We start from the raw sequence: 19,628 nt of genomic DNA on the forward strand, positions 1-19,628 counted from the left end.
GCTCTTCAAACCTGCGGATACCCAAACTGGGCGTTTGTCAAATCGGCGAGGAAATTTAAAAGACAAGCAGCAGAACATAATGCTGTGAAGATTAAAGACAAAAACATCCCCATTCCATATGTTGCTGGAGTCTCTAAGAAACTCAATAGGATTTTCTCGTTACAAGATCCTTAAACAGAGACTAGTGCAGCCTAAAGACAAAACCCCCAGACCAAATATGAGCTGGGTGGTATATGTAGTTCAATGCAGTTAGGAACGCTCTGATCTTTATATTGGAGAAACCAAACCTCTCCACAGACGCATCGCTCAACACAGAAGAGCAACCTCCTCCGAATAAGACTCGGCTGTCCATCAACACCTTATGGACAAAGAACATTCTTTTGAGGACCAGAATGTTCACATTTTGGTCAAAGAAGGCCGGTGGTTAAAAAAGGGGTGTGAAGGAAGCCATTTATGCTAAAAAAGAAAAAACAACTCAGGTTTCAGCTTTTAAAAGCCTACAACGCAGCGATAGAGTTGATTCCTTCCCACTATCATTGCAACACCCACATACCCTTTACCTGGGACCAAAGATCTCGCCTGTTCAGCCAGGCCAACAATCCCCTCTAATGCCCCCTTTCAGAGACATAGACCAGTATCGGGTTTTGCAGGCCAACTAAGAACCCAAATGACTGCCCATTCCTTAGGGATGGAGCCGTTCTTCCGGTTCAAAATGCATGTTTTCTAAGCCAAAACAAGGCTTTGTTTTTGGTCCTCTCTATAAAGCCTCCAACTTATCGCTATTTCTGACATTTTAAATTGAAAAGGCTTCCTGGATGGGAAGCAAAAGTCCAGTGGAAGCGCAACGTATCTAATTAGATACTCATGGAATGCATATATTCAATGATTAAATGCTTGACAACTAATCATCATGGAACTGCATATGCTATGTTGTCTTTCAGAGCTGTGCAAAATATCATATTCTCACTGAGTATCTAAAAGACTGACATGTCATTTTTCTTGTTTTTACCAACTTATCACCAGGCTGTTTTATGTTTTTCTAGCACACAATTCTCACAAACTGAAAGATGAGCAAGCGAGCCTCCAAGGAGCACAATGCAAACAGGCCTCATCAATCAGCCGAGTGTGTTAGAGACTGCAGGGACAGCAAGACCGAGTAGAAGCTTAACAGATTAAATATCCACATAAACCTTTGCCACGTTGTCCACTGGGCCAGAACACACACAGAAGACACAAGCAACACAAGATCAGGACTGAGAGATGAAGAAGTCGGAAATGAGCGGGAAGAAGATGCTGGGATGGATGGTATGCATGGAGAGGAGAGTAAAAATGGAGGTTAATAAAATGGTGTTAGTGTGGCATTAAAAGCTAATATAAAGATGCTGGATTGAGTTTAGGGGTTAAAAGATGATAAGAAGTGAAAATCCATCCATACCTGAACCAGGGAATAAAGATTTAGGCTATTTTTACTTTTACTTGTCTCCCCCCTCCCCACCCCCAAGTTTAAATGAACATCTTTATTGGATGGATTTTCCCTTGCCGCCGTATGGATGCTTACTGATTTGCGGATGTTGACTCGGGGTTTGGGCACAGGCTTGCCCGGCTTGCTGTCAAAGCTTTCCGGCAGCGTCGCCGATCCATGGCCACTCTTCCTGGCTTGCAGCGCTAACTGATAGGCCACCTCAAAGGCCTGGCCAAGCGTCAAGATGATCTCATAGGCCAGATTCTGAGAAGATGGGAAACATTTATTATTCATATTGCATTTTCTAACAGACTGCATATTTTCATTTTGGAACGCAGTATAGTAGTTGGAAATAAATACATGCACTGAAATATCTGAATACATCATCACTGCTAAGAACTTTAGATGCATTCTGGATGTCGCTGCCTCAAGGTGTGGCGTGTGCAATGATCCAGATGAATCTGATGAAAGACGGGGTGTCAGGACTCACCACATCAAAAGCAGTAAAGACATGGCAGTAGTGGTGACTGGATTTGAGGTCTTTGGTGATGTAGGCAAACGTAGACAGATCCTCTGGATCCTGAGCTGCACATGAGATGTTACGAATCTCATGCTCTGCTATGATGTTCTGAGGAGAGAGAGGAAGATAATTAGGGGGGGAAAATTTATATTTATAATCGGCATTGGTTTAAAAGGTTTTAGAAGGTGTTGTTGGAATTTATTCACTGGTAAATAAGCAGAGAACATTCAGGACATGCTACGTTACTTAAGGCAATAAATTATACATAATCCAAACCTTAAAGGAATGGATTTCTTTAATGTATAAGTTAAGTAGTTCAAAGTGAGGGAAACTTCAAAGCAGTCGTGAATACTTAAAAGTTTATATGCATGGAGAACATGTCACTGAACAAAAGCTGCATCTTCGGTTCAACTGGATAGTTTATTCTAACCATTGCTGGGACAGTGACTAAAATCAGCTGTACTTTGGAGTAGATGAAACAAAATGCTGCTTCTTTTCCTTCCTATAGCATTTATCTGTCCATCATTTCTTTTATCCATTATTCTAGCTTTTCTTTGAAGTATTTTAATACTTCTGCAAGCAAAGTGATGAAATTCTACATATAGACGAGGCTGGTGTTATGTGGAATGATTATCAATATCTATAATTAGTCATTATTAGAAGGGTGATTAAAGTTTTCAATAAAAAACTAAAAGTGAGGCGATCAGAAACATGTTTCAAATAAGTCAGAAGCAACATTAAATACTCTGCAATTTGTTGTTCTTGTTAATATCTTGGATTTCTGGGTGTTTTTAACTGTTTTGCAGCAAATATTCTGTTGATTTCAGTCATCCTGTGCATTTTCCTGAATAACAGTGTCTGGAAACTTTAGAGGCATAAAATATATGGCATAATAAAGGAAAGTTAGTCTTTATTATTACTTTTAAAGGAAAAGATAATTTCTCATTGGAGTAGCTCACTTGTTCTTGTTATATTTCCAGTTCAGTACTTAAAACCATGAAGCATTGTTCATGTTTATAATTATAAAAATTTATTTATCTAATTTGTTCAAATCCTCCCTCATATGGTATAGTATGCAGTAAAATTTAAATGAATTAAATAGCTTTATTTAAGTGGTGGGCATATCATTGATTGTTTAATCACATTTTTACTCTTTACCACTAGAGCAACATAGACCATAAACGCTCTTAAAAAAGGAAACATTGCAGTCATAAAACTGAAAATTAGGCACATTTTAATGCCTTGCAAAGAACATTATAATCTATTATGCTTTTCCATATTTTTTTCTTCACGTTCATAATTTGGAAACAAAGATGGATTTTGTCCCCATAATGGAAGAAATACAGAGTTATTTTTTTCCTTCCACATCTCTATCAATCTGCTTAATCAAATTTCAGATCTTATTCTAAAAGCTTGGTGATTGTTAACTTTTTCTTTCCACTTGGTTTTGGTAATTTTATCTTCTTATCACCATATGACTTATCACCACAAGTCAATATTTTACTCTATGTCCAGAGAAGGAATGAAAAAAGTTGGATTAATCAATTATTGAAATAATCGTTAACTAATTTAGTAAAGGATTAATCGTTAAATGGAGTGTAGAGACAGTAAAACGTGCTTTTAGCTGACAGAGTGACCCACTTAGAGCAGTAATTATATCAAAATTGTAAAAAAAAAAAAATATATAAACATTTTGCATTTAAGTTTTGCATTCTGTCAATATGCTCTATCTAGAAATCCACAAGTAGAAACGTTTTAGTTTAATTTCATTAAAAATCTTCTTTAAGTAACCTTTGGCTATCCCATTATTAATCAATTAATCTAAAAAATAAACAACAAATTAATCAGTCCAATTGGAGAAGGGAGATGAAAGAGTTACACCACTTCTGCTTTATAAACACCCATCTCTGTTTCATTCTCTGTTCTCTCCTCTATCCCATAAAGACTGTAGCCTGTTTGTGCTTCGGCCAGTTTTAAACCAACCACACTTCTGGCCTGTTTAGAGTCAGACATGACACCTCTGAAGGTCGATCTTTCCATCATGTCCGCTGACCTTTCATGTGTTATTTACCGTAGGCGTTGCTGCTATTGTGTTGTTACCTTATTGGTGGCATCGATGAACTTCACTCCTTTGTAGGACACAGAGAGGACGATGGTCGGTACTTTCTTCATCTGTTCCGTAGACTTCTTGGAGAGCAGAGGAAATAAAACATGGAAACAAAGAGGAGAGGGGGTGGTTACCTTTAAACTTATCCTTTTTTATTTCACCTTGTCTCAGCCTATAATCTAACCCCTTTGATTGGTTCATTAAATCATCTCTATATGTCACACCCATTACAATGAGCTGAAAATACATTTTAAACCAAATTAATATTAGATTAATTAAATCTTGGCATTTCATTTGACTCATACAGTAAATCTCAGTGCTTTTTGATGACATGCAGAGAATAAAACATATATGCAAAAAGCTTTTACTTATTCAAAGACTGGAGTAACTTTAACTTTCCATCGTCCCTCCTGAGAATCTTGTTTCTTTTTTCTCCAAAATCTGCCAACAGCAGCTCTACTTGGCTTTGCTCACTTGTCTATAAATCTGGATTTAAACATCAACCTCTGTTTTTGTTAAGGGATGGATAAAGGTACACTCACAATATACATTGCGTTGCCATTATTTGCAACGTTTAAGTGTTGCAAAAGCTGAGGAAAGTAAGGCTAGGTAAGCTTCTACGGTAAAAGAACATGATGATCCGATCAGGAATACTAAAATCAATCTCTGTACTGCAGTGGACCAGAATAGAAGGGCAAAAGAGTCAAAAAAGGAACCATTGATACCAACAAGAAAGAAAGGAGTGTCTGAACAGCTGAAAAACCAGGAAAGTTTTGTTTGAAAGCAGTAAAATGAATAAAAAGAATCCAATTGGACCCTTTAACTGTTTTTGAACGTTTGGTGTATTAAAACCAATTTTCAAAGAAAACTTAAAAGTGTAAAAGAGTGACCATTTTTTGAGGGGGGGTTAAAATAAATATAAACCGTGGAGAGACATTAATTACGATGCAATTAAGCTAAAATGTTTTTGCTTTCTGTCATTTCATCACCTCTGATTATGACAGGAAGGATGGAAAAATGTTTTCGGACCTTTTGTTTCCTTCTGTTACAGCTCTGTGTAAACGTCACTGTTAATGTCACGCTTCAAATGGTTAAATCTCTGGTTGGGAATTATGAATCATGCTGAATATATAGATTTCTTTAACTCTTCCTCTTTTTTTAAGGCGTTACTGATCTTTTTTAGCATTAATCAGACAGAAAATGGCAGAGAGCGGAGGTGGTGGGGGAAAATATAGTGTAAATCACAAGGATGCATGCTGCATATGTGGGCTTCCTTCACTACATACAGCCTCATTGCTTTTATTTATTTTACAAATACTAATTCAGTTTTGCCCCTTATGAGATTTGGTAGCTACTTGTAAGAGTGGACCCTTTTATTATGGAAATGTTTCCATAATAAAAAAAACAAAACGTGTTGTTTCCTCTCTGCCAATGCATGTGCGTCTGATTATTGACAGCATTTTTTCATAAAATGTAGAAGTGAAGTACATCAGACGGAGCTTTACCCTCATTTTAGCGCAGGCATCTTGCGTCGACTCCGTCCCTCTCAGCTCCTTCACCAACATGGAGCCCAGATACTGTTAAAAAGATCCAGAAAGATCCTGTTAGCATGTTTGTCAACACCAGATTATTGCTGCCTTATAAAACTCCTTTAAATTCTGCTTGATGCTTTCAGATCAACAAATATATTTATTTATTTTTTAAGAATAACAGCAAATTTCAGTGGTTATGGGCAGCAACTGCATCATAGATGTAGGAATTCTATAAATTAATGGAGGAACCTGCTTATTTAAACATTGAAAGAATCTTGGAAAAAAAAAATCCCTATTCATCTTTAAAAACTATAGATGCATTTTTGAGTCTAGGAAGAAATGGTTGTTATGAAAACTTGATTTTTAGTTTTATTTAATTCCTTTTTTTTTTTACAGAAAATGTTAAAGCTGGACTCATGTTTTATTCTCAGGCCAAAATGTGGACCTCAACCTACATTTAATCTGCAGATGGAACCTAACAGAAATGATTGATTCTGCAGTTAGAGTCCCCCTCTCTCCTTTCTGTGCAGTTTTGATGATGATGGCTGATAAAACGGTCAGAGAGGAGCTCAAATGATGAACTGACCATCCTGCTGACATTAATGGCACCAGCAGGTTTGACACTCGCAATAGGTATGTGGGAGAGTCTAGCTTAACAATAACTCTGTGTTCTTCTTTTTTTTTTATTTTGATTTAAATTTTAGGCAATTTATTTGATGCAGAGAAATGCCAGCAGCAGTGGTTGCATGAAGCTTTACAGCTTTCATAAGGGATGCTGCCTTCCAGATCCTTCAGTCTGGATGGGATTCATAGTCGGTCATTTTGAACAAGTAGAATTTCATTTAAAACCAGCTGTTAAAGATGGCAGTTTTTTTTTACAGGTCAGTTTTTATAACGACATCTGTGCTCTTAATGGGAACGACACTCAACACCTCGTAGTGCCCATCTAGCTTATGGAAGAGACCTTATTCTCTAAAGTGGGATCATAACAAGGCTTTTAGTGAATTAGACGGGAAGCGCTAGAAGATTTTCCTTCTCATCTGTTTAACTTGACATCAAATGTCTCACATAAAGTTCTTTATATTGATCCCTTATCATTTTTCTGGCATTTAAACAATTTTTTTCCGCGGTGAAGTCTGCTTCTTAGAGTATCTGAAGGTTGCTTCAAAATATTGATGCTTTGCCCCAAGTGCAGAGAATAACATTTAAATCATTGATGCGTTGGTGCTGCTGGAAGCTGTCCTGGAAATTGCATTACACCATGTCTCTGTTCCAGTCAATGTGCAGAAAATTGGGTTCTGCTGTCCTGGAAGGTTAATATGTAGGACAGTCAGGTAAAGGAAAGCTTCTGTCCATATGCTGACTTTAATCTACAGAAAGCATTTTTTTTCTTACAAAAATTAAATACCAGATTTGAGGTCAAGATAGAGAACATGGGGTGCAGCAAATATTAGCTTTCCCTTATGTGACTTATTGCGATTACAGTAGAAATTTTATAGTGAACCCTTGCTCAATATAAATGCAAAACATTTTTATTGACAGTTTCTTCCAGATGAGCAAATTTCTAATTAAGTTGATATAGCTTTAATTAACATATATATGACTTCATGTTTTCAATTTTATTATAAGATTCAGTATAATATTAATAATACATTTAATTTAGAAGCACCTTTCAAAACACTAAAGGTTACGTTACAAATGAACAACAACAATAATTAATTAAAACATCATCAATATCTATGATCTGTAATAAATATTTTCTAAGATTTTTTATGCATCTGTAGTAGGCTTTGGATAAATGTGGAAGGTGTTTTTTATTAGGGAGCTGATTTAAGACATCAGCAGGTTTAATTAAGAATAAAAGCTTTATTCTTTCTTCTCAATCATGCAGAGAAGAAAACATGTGAAAGTCTGCAAACAGATTTTATTTGGTTCAATAAACATCCAGACAATCTAAACAATATTTATTTTTTCAAAGTTGTGTTTTTTGTGTTGATAAATCAGTTTGGTTGATTAAGAACAAAATTAGACCATCGAGACAATCAGGGTTGGGCAGAGTTATTTAAAGATAACTCACTTTTTATTCAATCTTTGTTGAGAGGCAGTCCACACTGCCTCTCATTTCTTGTGAAGCCAATTAAAAATCTTGTTTTACTTTAGATTAATCTCCCTACAGGTTTCCCTCTATTTTTGTAGCTTAGATCATGATGGGAGTCGGGTGGTTGTGCTGATATCTGCAGGGTTGGCTGAAGGGCTTAGTTAAACCAAAGTTTTCCATGCTGTGGCTGGAAGCTGACATAAAGATGCTACCAGAGTCGGTGCTGAAAGTAGCAGAGTTTTTTTGTTTATTTAGAGTTGATTCGTCATTCAGTCCCATGCTGGCTTTTCACCATCCTTTCATTAAAACAAGCACAGCACTGCCTTATCAGTGTCAATTCCATCCAATTTTTAGCTCCTGCCACTTTGTTGGCATTCACTCCACCGTGCCTCTTGCTCATTTATCTCACTTTTTAAATTTCATTCTGTTGGAAATAGAGAAGAGAGTGTTTCTCTACAGGCCACCATGTTTGCCTGTTTAAATAAAATAGCATCTCTGTCTCTATAGAAAGAACAGATTAGTATAATGGTTAAGACTTGGCTTATTCTTTGTGTTCAGTCCTCAAACAGAGATCAAACTTAGAAAGTTATGATGAATGTAACTGAATGAGAAACCGTATTTCTTCACATGATGGCGAGGGATAAAAAAAAAAGTCAATAAAGCTAACCGTATGCAACTATAAAAAGCAGTGAAATAATGGTATTACTCTGTCTACATAACCAAAAACGCTACAAACAGGTTGCTTGGTAGAGTAGAAGAAAAAATAATTTTCACTCACATCACAAACGTTAAAATGAGGTATTTACTAAACTAATCTTTCATTTTAATTTTGGTTTAATTGGACTAAGCTTACACTGATGGAATTAAACACTTCAAGTGATTAATTGATTTTATTGATCTTTCAGTGGAGAAATGTGCTAATGTGTCAAAGGAAGAAAGGTGCATGGAATATATACAGTACTGTATATACAGTCCACATATGACAGCTTTTTTTTTTTAATAGTAGGATCATTATACAGGGTTATTGCACAGTGTGTTTAGATGAAAATATTTATATACGTGTTGCTTAAAATTGGATGAATATGTAAAAAAAGCACCTAATGCCAAATGTTAAGCAAAGTAAGTTTATTTTCCTTTTTGGAGTGCATGGCACTATTTTTTTTTTTATTCGAGATCAGGTGAACTGAACATTGCAATTGTGCAATACCCTGTTTAATTGTCCTGTTAAATAAGAGAGTTTAGACTTATAATACTGTCCTAATGACCAAACTTTGCCAGATGAGACACTGATAATTTTACTACTGGAGTTTTAGATTTAAGAGTGGACTGTCCCAAAATATGCACTGATAAAAATAATAAAAAAACAATATTTTCTACAAGGGCCAGTATATTTTCCTGATCTGCAATAACCCTACATCTCAAATCAGGGGTCACCAGCGTGGTGTCTGCAGGCACCAAGGGGCCCACTAGGACCACACTGTGTGCCCTCAGCATCTTCCTAAAGCAACACAATTCAGCAGTGGGTTTGAGATGCTATTTTTTTTTTTCTCTTATGCCTTTTTTATTTTAATAACGTTTGCATTCATAGATATTTCCTAATATCAATATCTAAAGTAAAATTAGAAATTAAAATAAAAAAAATATTTATTATGCTTGAAGTTTAGGTGAACCCTAACTCCTCCATTCAAAGGTCAGTATTGGTAGCTCTTTTTATGTCAATACCCATAAAGTAGCTCTTAGCCTTTAAAAGGTTGGTGACCCCTCTGTTAGATCAACCAGTATCATCGAGCTGTGAAATGAACAGCTTTCCAACGTTACTGCTGAACATTAGCAGCTCAAGTCAGATCAAAAAAGCTCAGAGAGGGTCTCATCATTGCCACCATCTCACTCCTGACCTCACAGTAACAGAAACATTTTGATTTCTCATCAACTCAGAAGCTGTTTGCTGAGAATCCTCTTAAATCTACTGGATTTATCCTTCAGATCACAGTTTCTCACATAATTCAAATTCTTATGACATATAAACACTTAAATGAACATTTCACCTTAAAATGTAACTTTTCTTTGATTAGCTCAACATAAATCTGTTCATCTGTTATCCTCAGACTTTAGCTAAACAAAGTTCAATCAACCGATATTTTAATTGATAATTTAATGACCAGTTAAAAACTATTTAGTTCATTCCTCTCCCTGAATGTGATGATAGTCTATTATTTCCAAGTTCTTTGCTCATATATTTAACTAACTTGTACAATAACTACTGTGCAATCACTATTTAATTCATTCTGCAAAATAACCTCTGCAACCTGAAACTTTTCCTTTTAAATAAGAAACTTCAGCTGTTTTATTTATATCTATGTATATGTAACAACTGAATTTCTCCACTGTGACACAAATAGTTTATCTCATCTCTTATCTTAACAGAACAACACTTATTTGCTCAAACTATTTTTCTGTTTCCCTTTCCATTTATTTCAGGCTTGCCGTCACACGCCGATTTAGCTCCGACTGTTTTACCGTATTTTGTCATAACAACCCAAACATTTTCATTTGACACATCCTCTTCAGTTCTCACTCACGTATTTCTAATGGTACTTGATTTTTTCTCTGCAGCGTTTTTCCTGCTGTAACTCAGTAATCGCTGCATTACTGTCTAACCCTCGAGAGGTGTGCAGCTTTTTCTGTACTTATGCAGATATGAAACATCTTTTATGTAACTGGCTAAAGGTCTGAATTTTAAAAAAACTGACTGCGGGTGAAACAGAGAAGCTTATCTTCAGTGTTTAGTTTCTTTGGTAAAACTTTGAGAATAAAAACATTACTGGGAATATTTAATTAAGTTAGATAATTTGCTCTTTTAAAAATGTCTTAATGAATAAAATGAGGAAATTCACAATGTTAGTTCAGTTAAACGTTTACATAAAACAATCATCACGATGACTATTGCATATTTATGGAAAGTACAAGTCAGTAGGTTTGATAAAATCAGTTAAAATGTTTGATTTATTTTTTCAACTGTTGAAAAAACTCTTTTTGGTATCAATCTGATTGGAGATAAGCTTTGATTTTCTCCAATTTACAAAAGATAAGCCAATAGTTGATTTAATATACAGATAATCCTGCAAAAATGTTCCAAAAAGCACCATAAAGGTGCCATTCGGAAAAAAAAAATCTATTTGAAAGGGATTCCTCCACCATAATGCTTGGTTTTGCTAATGGCTGATGCTACAGATAAGCTGAATGCTGCAGATTAGCTAAGTAATACTTAGATTTACCTGTTACAGCAATGTAAAGATAAACTGATATATACATTTTATTTATTAATTTTATCAGTTAACCGATCCCCGATATGTGCTGCCGATATTTTTTGGACGAAATTTCTTTTTCTTCTACTGTTTACAAGTTGTCTCTGTTTTAACAAAAAGAAAATATCTATAAACAAATAAAACAAAATGTTAATAAAAGTGAGCTAATGGTGGGAGCAGCAATGCATGTGATCTCAAGACATGGCTGTTGAATGCACTAATGAATCGGCCAAGGCATGTAGGTATCGACCGATAGGATACATAAGAAGAGCAGTAATATCAGCCAAAAATATCAGCTGGCTGATGTATCGGCCAATCTTTAGATTTTATTTGTAGCACTTTGAATTGTCTTGTTTCTAAAATGTGCTAAACTCGCCCTGCCTTACGGAGAGCTGGATTTTTTAATCACTGGTCTATTTTTTTCTCTGGTAAAATAGATGTTTTTATTTGGATGGAAGTTCATTAAGGAGAGTTCAATACAAAGCTGTGAAGAAACACAGACATAGATTATTCACAGTATGTTAAAACGGGGTATTAATGTTCGTATTTTATAGATTTTAGTAATAGCTGGTACTCCTATGTTTTATTGTTTTTAATAGTTGCACAAAGGAGCAAAGTAGCACTGTCTTAGCTCTCTACAGAATCATTCTACGATTGTTCTGCCCATCATGATGCATGAAACATACTTGTCCCTATCAAATAAATGAATAAATAAATAAATCAGCACAGCAGCGTCTTTGCATCACTTCATCCATGCTCAGTCAACCCTGTTAACAGCAGGCGAAAGATTTGGACTCACGTAAGCTTCATAGTCACAGGACTGAAAGATGAGCTTCTCCGGATGATGCTGCCAGTACTGAACAGGAGTGGAGGATGTCGCCTCGTTTGGCGGACGCAACGTAATCGGCTCACACCATTCGCCAGCCTGAAACGACAAGCAAACACACATTAGTGTAGGTGGGTTGGCTTATTCTGTCACAGCTTTTTACTGGTCTTCTGCTTTTTCTGACAGTTTAGGAGGAAATCTGAGAGGAAATTATACTCATGCATGTCCTGCTAAATCTTTGCTTTTCTAACATGGAGATTTCTTTAATCCAAACTACATACTTCTCAAATATCTGGACATATCAAGCTTACCGTTTGGCCCATTGCTTTATAATTTAACACTGATTTTTGCTGCCTGAGAATGTGTTCACAAATCCAGGGACTGTTTGTTCAGAATATGGGAGAGGGGAGATAGATGTGAGATGTGAGGTTTCTAAACCCGCTGTGACCAAATCTACAATTTAACTGGTTAGATATTTATCTTGTATTAAAACTAATAAAGATATATTTTAAAGAACAAGATGTTCCTGAAGAGTGAACAGCTGTTATGAGACATCTAATCTTGCAACAGAAGAAAGATCTCTCCTCCTGTCACTGTTATCTCTATTCATGCAAACCTGACATCCTCAAAGTGTTGGTTCATGATAAAAAAACAAACAAACAGAAAAGTGACAAGCACTGCGACACACACACATTTGGGATTCAGAGGGATATCCGTAAATGTTTAAGTCTGCACTGATGAGCTCTGTGATTCACAAAAAGACCCCAATCATAGGAAATCAAAACACAGCTGTCTGAATTGCAGCACAGTGCTGATTAAAAGTCAAAAGGCCTCAGAGTTGGATGCAATTAAAACTTCTTGGAAAAAACAGAAAATGTTAATTTGGTGAAATTGCTTTAGATACAACCAGGTATAACTACAGGCTGTTCTATAAAAGTCTGGTGTTTTTTTCCTAATATATTCAGATGTATTTAAAACCAGTTTAAAAACATTACAAATCGATACTGAAAAGAGCTTAAACAAAAACGCTGCATTCGGTTCTAAATGAACACACCCCCACTTTAACTCCCACCTGATGTCTGAGAAAAGTAATTTTTACATCAGGTCTAATTCATACTCATCGTCTTTAGCTAATCTGGAAAAGAGTTATGGAGGCAGCAGTTTTAATGGACACCTTCTCCTGCTCCTTCATGTAAGCCAGAGGCGTTCCACTGCCAGCTGGGAGATGCAGTCTCTCCAGGCTGTCCTGGTCCTCCTCTAGGAGCCTCCTAAGCTGATTCCTCTCGATATGGAGGAGAAGCAGCTCTACCCAGATTCTTTTCTTGACCTTATCTCATCACAAAAGACCAGTGCAGCGTCTGTATAATGGCGGCAGACACACCAACCCATCTGTTGATCTCCTGCTCTATTCTCCTCTTATTTGTAAAAAGGACCCTAAGATACTTTATCTCTTCTACTTGAGGCAGGAGCTTTCCTTCGTTAAGGGGGCAAGGCACCTTTTGCTGACTCAGAACCATGTTTTTGGAGCTCATTCTCAAATTGGGCATTTTGCATTCTGCCCTGGTGCATGCTGTAGGTTTTGAAAGGAGCGAGCAATCAGGACCACATCATCCACAAAAAGCAGAGAAAATTCCACTCTGGTCCTTGGCTGCACCTAGAAATCCTGTCCATAAGGGTAATGAGAATGACTGGTGACAGAGGGCTGTCCTGTTGGAGTCCAACATGCACCAGGAATAGGTCAGACTTCATGCTGGTAATGCAAACTCTTGCTCTGCTTACTCCTGATGTGCTCCGACCCCCCACCCCCCATTAGACACCATGAGAGACATGGTCCAATGCTTTCTCCAGGCTCACAAAACACATATGGATCATTTGGGCAAACTGCCACGCACCCTGGAGCACTCGGCAGAGATTATTGAGCCAGGACCAAAACCACACTGCTCCTCCTGAAGTTGAGGTTTGACATCCAGCCGGACTCCCCTTTCTAGCACTCTGGCATACATCTTCCTGGGGAGGCTGAGAGGTTTGACCCCTCTTCTAGATGGAACATACCCCCGTCCACCCTCTTATGGAGGAAACCAACCTAGTCCTACAGTCTGATGACCCTGTCCCTGACTTCAGTATCAGCCAGTCAAAATGCTTTTTTTTTTTTTTTTATCTGACTCCACCCTTTCACTGAATTACAGGGTCTGACCGGAAGATAATGCTTCTCTTTAGACCTTAATGTCCACAAATCAGGACAGAAAGAATATTTAGATGTTTAAAAGGGAATTGTAGGGGACTACCCAAGGACCAGCCAAGGGCCCATCAAGTAAAGTGGGGAAATGTTGAATGGCTACTACTGTACGTGTCAAACGCATCCAGAGACCAGAGGTATTCTCAGCAGCTCTCATCCATCCTCAGTGCCTTGCAACAGTGGCGTATTTTGATCACCATGGGGACTCTAGCCTGGATGATAAACAAATCTGACCCTGATCATCCAGTATCTGCTGCCACCAGGAAATGTCAGAGGAAATCCTCGAAAGTGTTCCTCCCACCTTCTGACAATGTCCTCAGTCACGGTTAGCAGCTCTGCACTCGCACTGTAAACGGTGTTAGCGAAGGACTGCTTTCCCCTCTGGAGGCGCAGGACAGTTTGCCAGATGGCTTTGAGGCTGACTGATCAGCAATAATTGATAAACATACCATTACTCAGCATTTACATCTCAGTCAGATCCAAAGAGCATGTCTGGACAAGGAAGAGCGGCTGCAAACGTTCTGGCACTTTTACATATTAGCAGTTCTTCTGTCGTGCAAGTACCTGAAATAGGCTATAATTGCAAAACAAACAAACTAAAAGAGAGGAGGGACAAAAATTCCTGAGATAGACGTCAGAGACTCACAGGCGGCTGAAAGAAGCGTCTCAGAAGTTATTATAGAGACAGGCTGCTATGTTCTAACCTTTTTGTGATACTTTCTTAAACTTTTGTTTTATTTAATCTGAGAATTGATCAGAAACACTCAAACACAAAGGATAAAGGAGAACATTTTGTAAATAGCAGAATAATTTAGTATTTTTATGCAGAGGAAAAAATGTTTTCGTTTTAATTATTATCAGACTAATCTTCCTAAACTATGGGAGGATTATTTTTTTCCTGTGAGAGTATGGACCATTACTGATCAGATTTCCGTGCTGATGCATCCTATTCCTCCCATCCTTACCATGCTGACTTGAGCCATCTGTCGCTCCAGCTTGGATCGCGGCACGTCGTCAAAGTAGTTCTCGGTGCTGCGCTGCCTGCGCCGTGCGTCCGCCTGCATAATGAGGTGCTGCACGTCCAGAGATCCACCGGGGACCCCCGCCGTATACGCTGCCTGGCCTACCGAAGGACTGAGCTGAGGAGGAGTGTGGTTTCCTCCAGGTTCCTGGAACAGAGCAAAGATGAGAGGTTTCATTCATTATTTTATAATGTGTTTAGCCACTTCTTCTACTGCAAGAGCAGAAAATAAAAACACAATAATGTCGCATTTATTTTTCATAATTTTTCTACTGTGTTTACAGCAACATCATTAACTACTAGAACGTAAGGAAACATGGTTCAAATTCAAAAGCTTTTGTCCTGCATAATATCATATCTGAAATAATCTATAGACAGTTTTTATTGTTTTGCAGTCTGTAATGGATCCAGTAATACAACAGAGAATATCAACCTTGTAATATAGAATAGTAACACGGGAATAGGAGCCTTTCTGGCGACCTCCATATAATATTTTTTTTCTACTAAGCTGGTTTATGTTTTTTTTTTTTATCAGCAGTCTGCTTACACACTGGAAGATGGTGAGGCTTACACTAATCATCTTAACAGAGTCATAAATTATAATCTAAGACATCAAAAATAATCTGACTTGGCTTCAATCATAAACTGTAAACACAGATTTGTAATTACCATAGGGCTGAAAAACCAGGTCATATAATAGATCCGTTACCCTACAGGACTTAATCGAGTCTAACATTTTAAAGGAATGATGGCTTTACTTTTGCAACCAGACAGCAGCATGTAATTCTCTGTGGAAAAGTCATATATTACAAACTAGAAACATTAAACAGCAAAAAAATAAATAAAAAAAATAGAACTATTAATTTTATGTTAAACAATATCATATTTACAGCTTTCCCAAAGTAGTTTAGTTTTCCTTCTAGTAGCTGGTTTAAATAGTGGAGAGGAAAACTAAGGAAAGGGTTGACTTTTTATGCAACACTTGAAAATTTGGTAACTTTGACAGCAGGGAGGCTTTACTTGGTTAAAAAAAAGAGGAAAGGACTACTTTTATATACAGCATTAAATTCCTATTTTTAAATCATTTTATTGTCCCACAATGGGGCAATTCACTCTCTGTATTTGACCCATCCCCTTGGGGAGCAGTGGGCTGCCATTTTGCAGTGTTTGGGGAGCAGTTTGGGGATAAGAGTCTTTGCTCAGGAACCCAGAGTGCAGGCTGTGGGGATCGAATCGGGTATTTGCACCCTTCTCAGAGCACAAGCGCACTGCTCTAACCCACTAGGCCATCACTCCCCACTCCCCCATGTTTACTCTGTTAATTTCCATTTTGTGTACTTATATAGTTTATAATGCATAGAGATACAAAAAAAACAAATAGCGCATCAGAAGTTTTGTATTTATGAACTTTAAAATCTTGCTAAAGCAAGCCTTAAAGGTACTGTTCACTGTTTTTCCAACAGTATACAGAGAAATTACTTTTGTTACACGCTGTATCTGGAGCGTGTAACAAAAGTAATTTACCTCTGGGATTATTAAAGTATTTCTGATTCTGAATCTGATATACCATCTGCTTACTTTACTTACCCGTAAGGAGATGGCCCGAGGAGGTTTTTGTGGCGTGTCGTCGTGTAGCCGATCCCCCAGTGATGCCAATATCCGCTTTCTGTGTCCAATGAGATTGATCTTCAACACCTTAACGAACACAGAGATAGAGTATTAAATATTGTTTCAGTGATTTAAAAAAAATATATAATTTCAACACCTGGAAAGTTGATGCTGCAAATATACAAGGTATGCAGGTACAATGTGTTTAAGATGGAAATAATTAAGCTGCTTTGGCATAAATCAAGTGGTTCATATCTGCAGAGTCTCATTCTTAGAAAGAGAAAGTAGAGCTTCAAACACAGCAGTAAAGGTGCTAATCATCCATTTAAGGAGTGATAAAATAAAAAACCAAAGCTTGATCGACTAAACCACAAATTGGAAGGTATCTATTTGGAATAGAACTTAAGTCATTTACTATACTTTTTATCAATAAAATAAATAAATAAATCCTTAGTAGAAGAAGACTAAAGACGCCTCTTCAATTCCTGTAGTCTGGAACTATTTTGATTTTGATTCCAACTATTTATGGATAGAAAACAGTCATTATTTGGAGTTGAATTTAACAGTATAGTGGACAGAAATGAAGGTAAGAAATGCCCAATCATATTAACAATAACTGTACATCCGTCTCACCATCCTACTAGTTCACCTGCTTCTCAGAGGGAACGCCTATCAAATATGCATTCACAAGCCTTGTCAACCATATGCACAGCTATATTTAGTCTGTCTGCATGCCTTCAAGACAATAACTCAAGATATTTACATTTTACTGCGAGATTCACCACTGAAATCAAAGCTCACTGGATTTATGAAGCACAATGGCGTTAGGTGAGCACATACTGTACCACAGTGTGGTATGTGGAAAAACCAGTAGCTGAGGAATGATCATCCACTGTACCCTTAGAAAGTAAATTTTTTCCTATTACCATATTTATTGCAAGTTACTGTATATTTTTTGTAGTTTATATAGATCTACAATTGATTTATATGTGTAGGTTTATGTGTGCATGAGTAGCATAGGGATATATTTATGTATTTTCTTATCTCATGTAGCATCATTTCATTATGCAATGGCTGAAGTCAAATCTAGTAAACATGTTGATGATATATCAATATGTGAGAACAAACTGGAAGCAGTAATTTGTTAGATTTGAGGCTATAAATGTCAAATTTGATGACTTTAGACCAAGTTTGAGTTTCCCTCACCTTAGACTTTGAAGCCTAACCTATAAGTCACTAATCGAGACAAGCTACTAAATCTGAACTCAACCTGAGACTTGATAAGTTAACTTTCATCTAATATTTGATTCTAGTTTCTGCCTAAGGTTCTTTCATAGGACTGAGTCCCCCTGAAGAGATTCTATCTGTAACCCATAAGAGACGCAAAAAACCTACATGAAACTGTGACAAGTTGGTAATTGTCTATAGGCTGACTAGAGGCCCTCATTAACCAAGCACAAAAGAGACAAAAAACACAGACTCCAAGTAAATCATCCATTCTGCCCTCGGTTACAGCCGAGCTGCTTGTGCCAGGTACTGAATTTTCTGAAGAGACAAGCAGAGACTCGGCAGCCGTCTGCAAGGATGTTGTTGGCGCCATCTGCACCTTCTGGCATCACACAGCCACACAATAAATTTCTGCAGAGTTTTATGTGGCTGCTGCTTGCTTCCAATAGGTATAAAAAAGAAAGCCTGTGTGGTTGTCTCTAGGGGAAGGCATAGTAGAATAAATCTCTGGTGAATTATTGTAAATCTGTTAAACAACGTAAAGTCTGTAAATAACCAATCATGACAAACTAGCTGGAAACTTCACTGTGCAGAACGTGGACACCATTTTGAATAGGTATTGAATCTTTTTCTTTACTCAGATATTTATGTTTGATTCCAGCTAAAGAAAAAATGGTACATTAAGAGAAAAACGCAACATTACTTTTTAATTCTGTGTTTTTGTCTCGTTGGATGTTGAGGCACCAGACCCCTGCATTTGAAAATGTCATCTACAGATTACACTTCAGTTTGACCTTTCTCCCTTTTATCAATCCTTTTTTTCTCTTCTTGGCATTTTGTCACTCACGCAAATTACAGCTTATCATAATAGCTACCGAACCAGTTGAAAAGTCATTTCTGAGAATATTTGCAGCAAAAGTAGAAAATGTCCGGGATGATGTGTATGCACCGCCAATATAAAAAGGTTATAAAATCCTGTGCCTCCTGTGGGGTTGAATCATGACTCAGTTCTCACAATCCTGTGTTATTAGAGACGAATAAGCACACACAAACGCATATTAACCCCTCCAGGGGAAAAAAAAGCACAATAATTGCCCCACATGGTGTGAACTGGTGTGCTACTTGTTGCCTTATGCAACAGCCTCTACTTCAGATACACTAGAAGCCTCAACCTCAGCCTGGAGTTCAATTCTCACCATAGCAACAATGGTTGCTGCAGCGATCACCCACACACACTCTCATCCCTCTTAAAAAAAAAATCTAAAAAAATCAACAACAAAAAACTAAAAAATCAGTGAGCTCTCACTCTAATGCCAGCAGCCTAAACAGCTGTTAAAAGTGTGGGGGAGAAGATTATATCGTTGCTCTACAATGGATGAGAATTAACCATTATTAAAAACACACACTTAAGCCTCTGTGATGGCACACCGCAACATCAGCCTGTTTCACATTTAAATAATTATCTATGCATACGCAAGTGTTGCACTTCTGTCACCGCATACTTCTAACACAACAGCTCTTCATTAAAGCTAAACTCGATTCAAATCAATTGGAGAGATATAACCTTGATGAGGCAACACTTTTGTTCCTGCATGACTGGGGAATAAAATAAAGCAGAGAAGTATTGTGGCTGCGTGAGGTTATCATAATGCTTAAAGTTTTTCACAAACCCGATAGAATGGACCA

At 37.3% G+C, this 19,628-nt stretch overlaps 1 protein-coding gene across 1 annotated transcript in view; it reads right to left on the reverse strand.

Annotated features, from left to right (window-relative positions):
* Positions 1 to 1,540: 1,540 nt before the first annotated feature.
* LOC107098895 (ankyrin repeat and sterile alpha motif domain-containing protein 1B-like) overlaps positions 1,541 to 19,628 on the reverse strand; it is a gene marked incomplete at its 3' end in the record, with an annotated part of 257,959 nt that continues 239,871 nt past the window's right edge. The window contains exons 20-26 of the mRNA XM_015396776.1: positions 16,695 to 16,802; positions 15,052 to 15,255; positions 11,824 to 11,949; positions 5,595 to 5,666; positions 4,083 to 4,169; positions 1,953 to 2,090; positions 1,541 to 1,726 (exon numbers count right to left, since the gene is read on the reverse strand). Coding sequence (XP_015252262.1) covers positions 1,541 to 1,726; positions 1,953 to 2,090; positions 4,083 to 4,169; positions 5,595 to 5,666; positions 11,824 to 11,949; positions 15,052 to 15,255; positions 16,695 to 16,802 — 921 coding nt within the window. The remainder of the gene's footprint in view (positions 1,727 to 1,952; positions 2,091 to 4,082; positions 4,170 to 5,594; positions 5,667 to 11,823; positions 11,950 to 15,051; positions 15,256 to 16,694; positions 16,803 to 19,628) is intronic.

Source organism: Cyprinodon variegatus, unplaced genomic scaffold (assembly GCF_000732505.1).
Source record: "Cyprinodon variegatus isolate N-32 unplaced genomic scaffold, C_variegatus-1.0 Scaffold820, whole genome shotgun sequence".
In the NCBI taxonomy this organism is placed as follows: Eukaryota; Metazoa; Chordata; class Actinopteri; order Cyprinodontiformes; family Cyprinodontidae; genus Cyprinodon; species Cyprinodon variegatus.